Genomic DNA, 13299 nt, shown 5'->3' with positions numbered 1-13299 from the left:
CAAGATTCAGCAGGGTTCGGAAGGTAGCTTAATGATGAATCTAATTGGAGTTAAAGTCCGTCAACAATAATGACTTTAGGTCAACGTGGAAAGGCCAAAGCAGAAGAAAAACGTAACCGGAATCGGGATCGCAATCGTAAACGGAAGAATGAGTTAGAGAATGATAGGTATATTGCTTATCCTTCCCTTTGCGATTGCGATTCAACTTCTTTCTTCTGAAAAATATGACGTTAATAAATTAAAGACTAAAATCAAGAAATTGCTGTTAATTTTGTGTCATTGTGATAATTATTTTCTAAAAATAAATATAATAATAAATTACAAAACTATAATAATAAAAAAGTATTTGTCTAGAAGCTTAACCTTTTCTTCAAATTTATTATTCTGTACTGACAACCTAAAATAAAAAAACACCTTTTTGCACCCAAAACCGACGATGTATGTGACGCTTTTATTAAGGTTATTAAGGAACCTTAGAATTTTAGGGATTTTAGGAATCAAAAAATTATAGGTTAGGTTTAGAAATATTTTCACCTGATTAAAGATTCATCTTTAATTACTTTATGTCAAAAATATTATTTTATTAATTTATTAGTAGATAATAATAAATAAAAAATTGTTTTGACTTCAGATAAGTAAAAATGAATTTTAAATTAAGCAAAAACTTTTCTAAACATAACCTACAATTTTTTGCAGGGTAAGTTTCCTTATGGAATACGTCAGTCACAGGTCACATATACAATATATATGCGGACTATTTGCTATATCATCACAAAAGTGACTACGTCCCTGAGAGCAAACCACGTGGCTTTTAAATTGATTTCAAAAGGAGGGATGACAATTCATCGACCAACACGACGAGTGATGAAATTCATGAATTACGTTTGTTGGCACATAAGCATCTACTTGAGAATCACTGTCTTGAAGGTCAGTCAAGGGCACCTTGCTTGACATTGAAAGCTTCATCATTAGAATTTCATTGCTAAGGCTATTGGCACCTCATCGTGAAGATGTTTCTTTTTTTAAAAACATTTTTATTATTCGAATTTCATCGTTAAAAATAAAAAAAAATTAATTTTATCCGATACAAATAAGCTCTAAACTAGAATATTGACTTCTACCTATATGTTTACATATTTTATAAAACAAGACAAAAATATTGTATAAATACTATAAACTAATTATTACTATAAAAAAAGTTTTTATTTGTTTAAACAAATGTTTAAAAAATTTTAAATGGAAATTAACAAATTCGCATTTTGCTCTATACATCAAGTATATTATAAATAATAACGAAAAGCTACGTCTTATGAAGAAATAAATTAATTAATAAATAACTGGTTTGATAATTTAATTGTTTATATTTTTTATGTTACTAAAAATTAAATAATAATCTTCAAAGGAGATGTTAGAATAAATATTATATTCACATGCGTAGCAGGTAAAAAATGTAACTGTAAAAATATTGTAGAAACATGTGTATATTTTTTTTCGCTGACGAATATAGAAATATACCAACGTAGAACTTAATATTCTCTTCTTATTTTGAAAATTTTAATTTTTTTTTATTTTTACAAATTATTTCTTCTACATTCATATATACCTAATGAAATTTATTGTTACCTCCATGCAAATAAGTAACCTATGTTGCTCTAAAACAGCCGAACGGGATTTTTTTCGTAACGTACCTTATTTATGATTTTTTTTTAATATAAAATATTTTCACAATATCGACTAATTATAAATTCTATTTAGATTTCATTGCAAACGTTGAATTTTAAATAAAAAATGTATAAAAAAAATATGACAAAACTTTAGGAGAAAAAATGAGGTTTCGGCTGTATATTAGAGGAGCAACATAAATAATGATTTCTTTGCATGCGGAGGTATCGAATTATAAGTGATAACAGTGAGAAGAAAATAAGAAATTTATACTTTTAATTTTAATCAAAGAAATAGTTGGTTATGAAGAAAAAAATAATTTTTATTCTCGTGCGTCATTATTTAGTTTATAATTATATTATATACGCAATTTATAAAATTGATTAACACAAATATAAAGATTTATGTGCCTAATCATTTTTTAAATGTCTCCCAACGCTTTTGGTATGTATTAATATAAGAAGATTAATAAAAATTGGAACATTTTTATTAAGAAGGAAATTATTGATAAAATTTTCTATATAAATATAAGAGCGTTAAAGTATATGTATATGGAACAAAAACACTCTACTGTATTTATTATTATAATAAAACGTCTTCACAATGAATAATCGACTATTTTACTTTGCTTTGCTTAACCTGCTGCTTAAATCTGTAAGTTTTCATCTCTAATTTTTATTATTCTGGTAAAATAATATAAAATATAAAAAATAATATACATTGTAAATATTATATTAGTATAGAGTGGGGCAAGTGCAACAATTCTCTTTAATTATTTACCCTTGTTTATAAACATGTCATCTGACAGAAATTGCATAAATAGTGTCTAAGTGTCTCGTCAACTCGTTCACTATATAATAGCGTTATAACACACCTAAAGCCTTTCACAACTTCTTTTCAAAAATTTATACTATAATTTTAAAAATTTATTTATAGAAATTGAAACATCAAATGACTTTTACTTGACTGTTTTCAATGAGGTGGTGTTGTTTTCTAAAAACTTATTATTGTTCTTTTTCTTATAAAGTTTGTTGATAGAGCAAAATAATTACCACGATTCTAAGGCGAAACAATTAATTAATATATATGTCTTCTTTATATTTTAAAATATTTTTTTAAATCTAAAATTACTTGGAAAAATTGTTGAGATAATAGCTGATGTAAGTAGAGCAGCGCCAAATTTTTTGTAGTGTAATTTTTTTGACTCTTTGTTAAGACATCAGTTATCTCTAATCATCTGATCAACAAGCCTTTGAGTGCCTTTGAGTTTGAAGTTGCACACAAAAATTCGGCAAATCTTCCAATACTTATAAAGCGAACGGTCATCACAACAAACTTCACACTATGTATATTGTACGATTAATTGATTATATTTAGACTATTTATTGAGGATTTTATTATTATTATTACTATTAATAGTTAAATACTCTGTTTATTTTAACAATAACTTTTAATTTATTATTTATTAATTTTGGCGTTTTTTTTTAGAAAAATAGACCACCCTGACCGCATGAATATATATATAAGGCATTCGGGAAGAAATATTTTTTGGAAAAAAACTATTAAGTATAGGGTTGGAACTTTTAAGTTTTTATTGAATTAAATTACATATATTCAGCTGTGTGCTATATGTTGTTAAAAATTAAAATTACTAATTTAACCTATATACTTACCTGCTATTCATTTTGTCTTATTTTCCTTATTTTCACTTATTGCTTTTAGCCATTTTTGTGAATCCCAAGATTCAAGCAGGGTTGGGAAGGTAGATTAGGGGCCGTTCAAAAAATACGTAACGCTTTAGGGGGGAGGGGGGGTCAAGCTATTTGTTACGGTCAGCAGAAAAAATGGCGCTAATGTATACAACATTGCGTTACATGGGGGGAGGGGGGGTCCAAATTTCCGAAAAATAGCGTTACGTATTTTTTGAACGGCCCCTTAATGATGAATCTAATGTGAGTTAAAGTCCGTCAACAATAATGACTTTAGGTTAAAGGCCAAAGCCGGAAAAACGATTTAAAGAAGGATATGTGTGTTTTCTTCATCCTTCTCGAACTAACGGACGGTCATATCTATTGTAATTATTTGAATATATTAACAGGGTTTTTACAAGTCATGGAAAACCTGGAAATCATGGAATTGTTATGGAATGTCATTTTGAATTATGTAATCATGGAAATCTCATGAAATTTCTAATCGGATCATCCGATCATGGATCTTTTTTAGTTTTTGTTGTAACCGTGTGATTGAAATTCGCGCTCCTTTATTACTTATGATGGTCACAAGTTTCAAATTATCAATTTCCCAAACAATTTACTGACATTAAAATTACTTTCCCTATAACAAAAATATTTTTACAGTAGGAAAATATGAATGTTTATGAAAAATGAGTAAAATTTATAAATTTTAATAATTTCTAAAAATTAGAATATTATAACCCTTCCTGAATTTAATTATTTTCTACAATTTTCAACTAAACTTTATATCTAAATCAATTAATTTAAATAATTTTTTAAAAGTTCTTCTAGAATTCAATTATTTAATTACATAAACTCAATTTTTTATAATAATTGTGACTCTCCATAGTTTTTTCTTAAGTTGTTAATGTTTAATATTTTCAAAAAATTATATTAAAAAAATTCTTACAATTAATTTTTTTTTTAATATTTTAAAATAATTTTTGAACGATAATAGTTTTTCAATTTTGAAAAATTTCCAAACAATTAAAATTTGGTAAAATGTTTCAAAAATATTTTAATTTTTAGTTTTTAAAAATATTTTATTAATGTAATTTTTCGAAAATAATAATTGTATTTCTTAATAGAATTTTTGTATAATTTAAAAAAACTAATGATTTTTTTGATGAATTTTAATTAAAAATTTTGAACATTATATTATTGTTTTCTCCAAAATGTTAAAAATAATTCTAAAATGTTATTATTTTTGGAAATATGTAATTGAAAACATTAAAAATATTGAATTTTAAAAAATTAGAAGCTTATTTAATTATTATTATTATATATATTAATATATATATATATATATTTATATATATATATTTTTTATATTATTATTATTATTATTATTTAATTATTTTCAAAATTTGCAATGAAAATTCATCAAAAGTTGATTTTCAAAAATTGTAACAATATACTTGAAATAAATTAATTATTTTCAATTAAATTTTACAAAATTTTAACTATTCAAAAACAACTTTTGAAAAATTTGTTTATACAGTAGAGACTCCATTATCCGGACCCCTATTATCCGGATATTCGATTATCCGGACAAATTTAAAATTACAAATTTTTTTTTTAATATAAAGTTTACAAGGTCTCAAGCCGTTAATTAACTTCTATTTTAAATTTATTTACACGAAATGTTGCGTTTTAAAGTGTTTTAATTATTTTAAGAAAATGTTTATGTAAATATTTTGAAATATTTCTAACTAAATATTTATTAATGTTGACTTTAAAAGTTTTAGTTTATTTCAGTCTTATTTTAATACATATGCAAATAAATACATAAAATTATGAATAAAAAATTTGTTTAATTCGTACTTTACTCGATTATCCGGATTTTTGATTATCCGGACAAGTGCCTGCATCCATTAGTCCGGATAATGGAGTCTCTACTGTAGTTATTTTTTGCATTATAAACATCAAAATAAGTAGCAGTTTTTTACTAAAAATTGTGGTATTTTGTTGCAATGTTTGGAGGAAAAGTCGAAAAAGTCTCAAATTATCACCTGGAAATCATGGAAAAATCATGGAATTTTATAAGGAGAAATTTGTAAAAAGTATATTAGCATCGCGATTGTTATAAATTATTCCTAAGCCTTAATACTTTGAAATTAAGCAAAAAAATTCGATTTTTTTTTGCTTTTGAAAAAGTTTCAGGGTGGTCTAACCCCTTAACTATAAAATTAGAGTTAAAGTTTAAAATACAAAAAATTGGTGATCTAATAATTATAAAAAAAAATTAAACTTTCAGTGCATATGTATTGAATCGTTCGAGAAGAATATACCAAACTACAATATCGAAGAATTAAATTCTTTCCGTGAAGGAAAAAAATTACTTGTTCTTGATATTGACAATACTCTACTTGATCATAAATTAGTGAGACCGTTTCTACAGGAATTTTTAACGAGAGCCTACAATAATTATGATATTGTCATTTGGTCAGCAACGGAAATGCAACATATCAGAAGAAAATTGGAATTTTTAAATGCAATTGACAATCCTAATTATAAGATTGCCTTTTGCTTAGATCTCTCAGCAATGGCTGTTATCGACGATAAACATATTTTGGTAAAACCTCTTTCTCTAATTTGGAATAAATATAAACAATACTCATCGATGAATACAATTATAGTGGATGATTTGTCGAAAAATTTCATTCTAAATCGACAGTCGGGTCTTTGGATAAAACCTTTTAAAAAATCCCACGTTAATATACACAGAGATCGGGAACTTTTGAAGATTTCCGATTATTTGGAGTTCATTGCTCAAGTCAATAATTTTCAAACTTTAAATCACAATGAATGGGAGAAATACAGAATTGAAAAATTTAAAAGTCCAAATGTACATTGTAAAAGGGGTATTTAAAAGAGGACAGACCATAATATTATATCTACGTAATATAATAAGGCAAAATTTCTGGTGTTGGTAAGTTATTTTATTAAATATTGCATTTAGTCAACAAGTACAGTAAACAATTTTTGTAAATTAATAAAAAGTAATACATATTCTAATTTTCAACATATTTTCCTAGAGAAGCCAGTGAAGCAAATTGTGCTTTCTTCAAAAATACTCCTTGAGCCTTGGAAATGTTATTACGTTCTCCACTCCAAACTTTCATCGCTTCGTTCTAAATTTTAAATTAACTCTATTTTTAAATTTTGTTTAAATAAAGTTTCTGTTTAAATAAATTTTATATAAAAATCAACTTGAAGTATAGTTTCAAAATTCATTACTAACTTTTTATCATAATTAAATCTTGTGTTTACCTGAAGAGTTCGACCAAAACAGAAACTTAGAGTCCACGGTTTTTTAGCATTGAAGAGATTAATTGCATTGAGATTTGAGAATGCCTCTGAATCCTTCTGACCTCCACTGAGAAAAAATATGGCTTGAACTGCAGCAGGAACTGTTCTTAAAAGTGCTGCAATAGTGTATTCGGCAACCACCTGTTTAATTAAACTGAAGATAGAACAAAACTTTTCAATTTTGTCACTCTCATTGAAAATTAAGATAAGCGCCAAATAATAATTTTATCACTATATAGGAACTTTTAATAAATAATTATTAATAATTCATTTGGAGTTATTTATTTTGTTTTTCCCTGATTTCCAAACAAAATGTTGACTTTTTTCCTGACCCTAAAATTCGAAAACATCAATAACTTCTTTTTTAAATAAATAATTTAATCATTATTATTTTTCCCTAGAAATGAAGATTTTTAAAAATTTTGAATTCAAACCTTTTGAAAGTGAAAACTTATAAAAATAATTATTTATTATAAAACATGAAGATATCGATCACTCCGAATCTTCGACTCGGAGTAATCGACTTCTTCATGTTTTATAATAATTTAAATTTCCATAAAATTTCTCAAAATAAATCAAATTACAATACCGGCTAAAATTGTGAGTCCATCCATTTTCAAGGGAATGAAAAAAATTTTTGAAAATAAAATTTATGAAAACTAAAATTTTTTTCGGTAGGTATATGTTTTGAAAGATGATAAAATTTTGAAAAGAATAAGACTTTACAGAAGTCACTTAGATATTTTTAAAAAATCGTCACTGTATTTACAAAAATTCTAATAAAATCCTTTCACAAGAATTCAATTATTTTTACAAGTAATAACATTTTTCACGCATAAATTCAATTATTTAAAAAAATATTATAAAATTCAATCTAAAAATTCAATTACATATTTTCATTTATAGTAAAATTTTTCATAAGATTTCAATTATTTTTAATACCATTTTGAATAAATTCTTTGATAAATGTAATTATTTTCAAGCATTGGAAAATTTTTTGCAAGAATTCAATTATATTTCACAATAAATAATGAAGTACTTTGCTGAAATTCAAATATTTTCAAAATCTATTATTTTAATAAAATTTCTCAAAACAATTCAATTACTTAAAAAAAATGTATAATAATATTCGTTGCAAGAATTCAATTATTTTCATAAATAATAAATCGATTAATATTCGGAAATTCTTTAATAAAATATAATATAAAAAAATAAAAACTTCCAATAATTTAAAAAGAAACTGAAATAAACTTATTTAAAAAAAAATCATTCTACAGAATTAATAATTGTTAGTTAAAAGTATAAAAAATTTCGATTCTCAAAGATTTTAATTTTCAAAATTCAATTATTTCTAAAAATCCATGCTATGATGCTTTTAATATTATTAATTATTAAAATTTTAACTAAAATATTCATTTTTAATTCAATTATTATTAAAAAATTCTACTAGAATAATTACTAGAATTATTATTTGTGAAAATAATTGAATTATTGCTAAGTTTATATAAAAAATTTGTAAATAATTAAATTTCCAGTGAAATTTTTATTATTTATGAAAATAATTAAATGTTTCTGTAGAATTTTATTGCATTTTTTTTTTAATAATTAAATATTTTTAGAAAATTTTATTAAAATAGTAGAATATTTAAAATCATTAAACTAAGAAAAATTTTTGAAAATAATTGAATTTTTGACATGAATTTTATTAACAATTTTCGAAAGTAACTAAAGTTTAGAGGAGAATTTTGTTATTAATAAAGACAATTGAATTTTTATAGAGAATTTACTTATATTTTTAAAAATAATTGAATTTTTCCTCAAAATTCAATTATTTTAAATGTTTTTAAGAAAAGTTCTTCAAACTTATTTCAAAAAAATTAATTATACAGAATTCTTAGTAAAAACTATGAAAAATTCAGATTTTTAACAATTTTAATTTTACACCTTCTCAAAATTCAATTATTTCTAAAAATTCGTCCTATAATGTTTTTAATATTAAATTATTTATTATCCAAAAATTTGACTAAAAGTTATTTTTAAATTAATTTTTACTAAAAGAATTCTAAGAGAATTCAATTATTTAAATATAAAAATAAAAAATTTATTCAATAATTGAAATGTTTCTTAAAATTAAATTCTTTTAACGAATTTTAAAAAAAATTTTAAGAATAAATGCATTTGACGAGGAATTCAATATTAATATTGTATTAAAAATAATTGAATTATTAAAAACAATCTTATGATGTAAAAAAATAATTGAATCCTTATAAAAAATGGATTCTTTATGAAAATAATCAATTGAATTATATTGTGAAGAAATTTATAAAAAAATTTATAAATAATTAAATTTCCAGTGAAATTTGTATTATTTATGAAAATAATTAAATGAGCGTATAGAATTAAAAAAAATTTTTTTTAAACAATTGAATTCTTTTGATGAATTTTAATAACATTTTTAAGACCAATTACATTTTTCGAGGAATTCAATTAAAATTGTATTAAAAATAATTAAAATTCTGCAATGAGATTTATTATTTATAAAAATAATTAAATTTTTGCGAAGAATTTTATGAAAAAAGTTTCGAACAATTGGTTTTTTTCGGAAATATTTATGCAAATTCTACTTTAAATAATTGAATTCTTGTGAAATTTTTATATTTTTTGAAAATAATTGAATGTTCGTGTAGAATATTCTTAAAATTTTTGTTTAATAATTAAATGTACTTTTGAGCAATTTTATTAAAATAGTAGAATATTGAAAATTATTATATTAAGAAAATTTTTTGAAAATAATTGAATTTTTGTCATAAATTTTATTAAAATAATTGAAAATAATTGAATTTTATTATTTATGAAAATAATTGAATTTTTGCCATCAATTCGATTAAAATTTTTAAAAATAATTGAATTTTGTAATGAATTTTATTAAAATTTCTGAAAATAATTGAATCTTGAAGAAGAATTTTATTATATTTATAAAGATAATTGAAATTTTGAGGAGAATTTAAAAAAAATTTTTGAAAATAAATTGAATTTCTGCAATCACATGTATCTTCAAAATTAATTTTTTTTAGTGTTTTTAACTAAAATTCTTATTTCAGAAAAATTTGAATTATTAAAATTTTCCAAAAATCTAAGTTTTTAAAAATTTTTAATTAAATTCATTCAAAATTGAAGTTTTGTAAAATTTAAAATTAAAACCTTTTGAAGTTCATCTATTTATGAAAATAAATAGTTTTATATATATTAGAATTCGTATTAATTTCATATAGTTTTTGAGGCAAACAATAGACACAAAAATTCAGTTTTCTAATGAATTTTAAAAATTTAATTTTTCCAATACTTTTACTAAAAATTCTTGACTTTTCCCTGATTTTCCTGACCAATTCTACTTTCTCTGACTTTTCCCTGAATTTCCTGACTTCTCTGATCTGTGCAACCCTGTTATTAAACATTTTATTCAAATAAAACTTATCTTGGGACTGCGAATTTCGGTTTTGTTTCCTGGCAGAACCATTGCTGGTTTAAGAATAATTCCTTCCAAATAAACATTATATTTATGAAAAATATGAAATAAAGTTGACAGAATTTCTTCTAGAACCAGTTGACATTTTTCAATTGAGTGATTACCGTCAGTTAAAATTTCGGGTTCAACAATAGGAACCAATCTGGCACTTTGACAAATTGTTGCGTATCTATAAAAATAAAAATAAAAATAAAAAATAACTAATAAAAAAAAAAAATTTTTATCATTATAAATACCTTGCGAGAAGATGACAATTGGTTTCAATAGCCATGTGACTTGGTAAATTATCAGAAATAGTAAAAACACATCTCCATTTTGTAAAATGACATCCATCTTTTTTATACTGAATGCATCTTGCCTTTAGATCATCTAAACCTTGAGTTACATTTTCTCCTTCGGTTCCAAATAAATGCACCAAACCTTTATCGACTTTTATTCCAGGAATTATAATATTTTGTTCGCGCAAAAATTCAATAAATTGCTCATCCTTACTCGTTTTTTGATACAAAGTTTCGTGGTGAAATAAAATTCCACTTATATATTGACTAAGTTCTGCCTATATATACGCGTATATAAATTTAAATATTTATAATTTAATTTTCTTTAATCCCAAAAAATGTAGTTTTATAAACGTATAATAAATAAAAATTATTGTAAAAAATTGTAACATTTTCTTAAAAAATGTTAAAATTGATACTATAATAACCGCATCAAAAATCTATGCTTCCGCAACAATTCGATACAATGCTCAATCTGCTTTTAAATATAAGTAAAATAATTTCGGTTTATTAAAATTTAACCTCTTCAGTTGAAATTAACATTTCTCTGTAATCTCTTCGAGTAATTTCTGTATTTTCCAAATTCATATTTAGAAATCTCTCTTCTAAACTAGCGGGCGATTCGTCAGCCGCTAGAATCCCTTTTCCTGGAATGCTTAGAGCTTTTACAATTGTTTTTAATTCAAGACAAAGTGCAGGTTCCATTTTTGTAAATTCCATTGCATTTGTTGAATCCTTTTTTTTTATGTAAAACAGAAAAAAGACAAAAATTAATTTGTATATAATAAATTAAAAATAATCTGATGTTTGGACACAATAAAAATCATGAAGAAGCTTATTAATTAATTAATTAATAAAGTTGATTGTTACATTTATATATAAATATGTTTAATTAAAAATATTTTTTGGAGTATAAAAATTTTAAAGAACTTACTTTATTTTCGCATTGACAATCTTTTAATGTTAGCGACATTATTAAACAATTTTGGAACAAGAAAATTTTAAATCAGTTTTAAATTTTGACAGAAGTAAAAAGATTTTTCATTTGTTTTTTAAAATGTCATATAGGTATTTTATTTATGCGTTTGGTAAGTTAATGTTTTTATATTATTAGATTTATTTTAAAGATTTTTTTACTTTTTCTTTTCATTTCAGCTTTTTTAAATCAAATTGAATCAAATAATTTTTCTTGTTAAACTTTTTCTGTTTATTATTGATATTCTTTTCAGGGTTGCCACAGGTCAGGGAAATCAGGGAATTCAGAGAAAAGTCAGGAAAAATAGAATTTATCAGGGAAATCAGGAAAAAGTGAGGGATTTTTATTAAAAGTACTAGAGAAAATTAAATTTTTTAAATTTAAAAGAAAGTTCTCAACTTTTGTGTTTTTTTTGTTTGCCTCATAAACTATAAAATTATCACGAATTCTAAAAAAACCTTAAATTTTTTTCTATTTCTGACAATAATTTATTTTCAATTCTGTTAAAATTAGGTTTCAATTTGAAAACATTAACGCATTTCTTTCAAAAAATTCAACCATCTTAATAAACATCAAAATTCTATCCATAAATTCATTATTTTCAAAAATTTGTTTAAACAACATTTCAATTATCTTTATATATAAATACAATCCAGCAAAATTGTTCGCCGAAATTGAATTCTATTTAGGAATTTTTATAAAATTCATTGTAAAATTCAATTATTTTCAAAAATTAATAAAATTCTTCTCAGAAATTTAAACGTTTTTTAAAAATCAAATAAAAATTGTCAACATTTCAATTATCTTTATAAAAGAATAGCAAAATTCTTCGGCATAATTCAATTATTTTCAGAAATTTTAATGAAATTCATTACAAAATTCAATTATTTTCAAAATTAGTTCTTAATTTATAGAATTTCAATTATTTTTAATACAATTTTAATCAATTTCCTCGAAAAATGTATTTATTCTTAAAAGTGTTATTAAAATTCGCCCAAAGAATTCATTTATTTAAAAATTTGTTGATAAAATTATGTATCTAAGAATTAAATTTTAAGAAACATTCAATAATTCAATAGATTATCTATATAATGTTTGTATTTAAATAAATTGAATTCTCGTAGAATTTTCTAATAAAAATTGATTTAAAAATTAGTTTCAGTTAAAGTTTTAAAAAATAATTGAATTTTTGAGAAGTTACTAATAATTGCAATTTTTAGAAATAATTGAATTTTGTAAAAGTTTTAAATTAAAATTTTTTAAAATTTGAATGTTTCATACTTTTAATTGAAAATTGTATGGAACTAATTTTATGCTAATTTTTTTCAAAGACCTTAATCGAATTTTTTTTTAAATTATTTCAAATTTTTATTTTCTATCGAATATTTAATTGAAGAATTTGCGATGCGAATAATAATCGAATAATCGAAGACGCGGAGTGATCGATATCTTCATGTTTTAATATTATTATTATTATTAAAAGTTATTGAAGTTTAAAAGGTTTGAATTATAAATTTTGAAAATCTTATATTAGTTCCCATGGAAAAATAATAGTTTAATTATTTATTTGAAAATGAAGTTATATATAGGTGTTTTTAAATAATTTTACAATTATAGGGAAATTCGTAAATAAATGTAATAGAACATTTTTTTGAGTATCTAATTATTTTTAGAGTGAATCAGAATATTCTTTAAGGGTCAGGAAAAAAGTCTAAATTTTCTCTTAAAATCAGGAAAAAACAAAATTAAATTTTTTTGGTAACCCTGTTTTTATTATCTTTTTTCAGTAAATTTTTCAAAACCAAATTTTTA

The 13299-nt window shown here is 22.7% G+C and overlaps 2 protein-coding genes across 3 annotated transcripts; one reads left to right on the top strand and one right to left on the bottom strand.

Moving 5' to 3' along the window:
• The first annotated feature begins 2190 nt into the window (after positions 1 to 2190).
• LOC122498421 (ubiquitin-like domain-containing CTD phosphatase 1) lies at positions 2191 to 6977 on the top strand. Of its 2 annotated transcripts, none has more exons than XM_043606138.1 (3): positions 2191 to 2316; positions 5653 to 6327; positions 6439 to 6977. In XM_043606138.1, the coding sequence occupies exons 1-2, from the start codon at positions 2266 to 2268 to the stop codon at positions 6265 to 6267; spliced, it is 666 nt and encodes a 221-aa protein (XP_043462073.1). In that variant the 5' UTR covers positions 2191 to 2265; the 3' UTR covers positions 6268 to 6327; positions 6439 to 6977. The 2 variants fall into 2 exon arrangements, with proteins under 2 accessions (XP_043462073.1, XP_043462072.1); XM_043606137.1 differs by having other exon boundaries at positions 6434 to 6977.
• Positions 6978 to 10066: 3089 nt separating this feature from the next.
• On the bottom strand, positions 10067 to 11216 carry LOC122498382 (fructose-bisphosphate aldolase-like). The gene is made up of 3 exons (XM_043606075.1): positions 11034 to 11216; positions 10470 to 10789; positions 10067 to 10402 (listed from the first exon to the last, which is right to left on the bottom strand). The coding sequence occupies exons 1-3, from the start codon at positions 11214 to 11216 to the stop codon at positions 10168 to 10170; spliced, it is 738 nt and encodes a 245-aa protein (XP_043462010.1). The 3' UTR covers positions 10067 to 10167.
• Positions 11217 to 13299: the final 2083 nt, after the last annotated feature.

The sequence above is a fragment of the Leptopilina heterotoma genome, unplaced genomic scaffold (genome assembly GCF_015476425.1).
Source record: "Leptopilina heterotoma isolate Lh14 unplaced genomic scaffold, ASM1547642v1 Lhet_15, whole genome shotgun sequence".
Classification (NCBI taxonomy): domain Eukaryota; kingdom Metazoa; phylum Arthropoda; class Insecta; order Hymenoptera; family Figitidae; genus Leptopilina; species Leptopilina heterotoma.
Note: the sequence above shows the minus strand (reverse complement) of the source record. Positions and strands in the feature narration are given on the sequence as shown.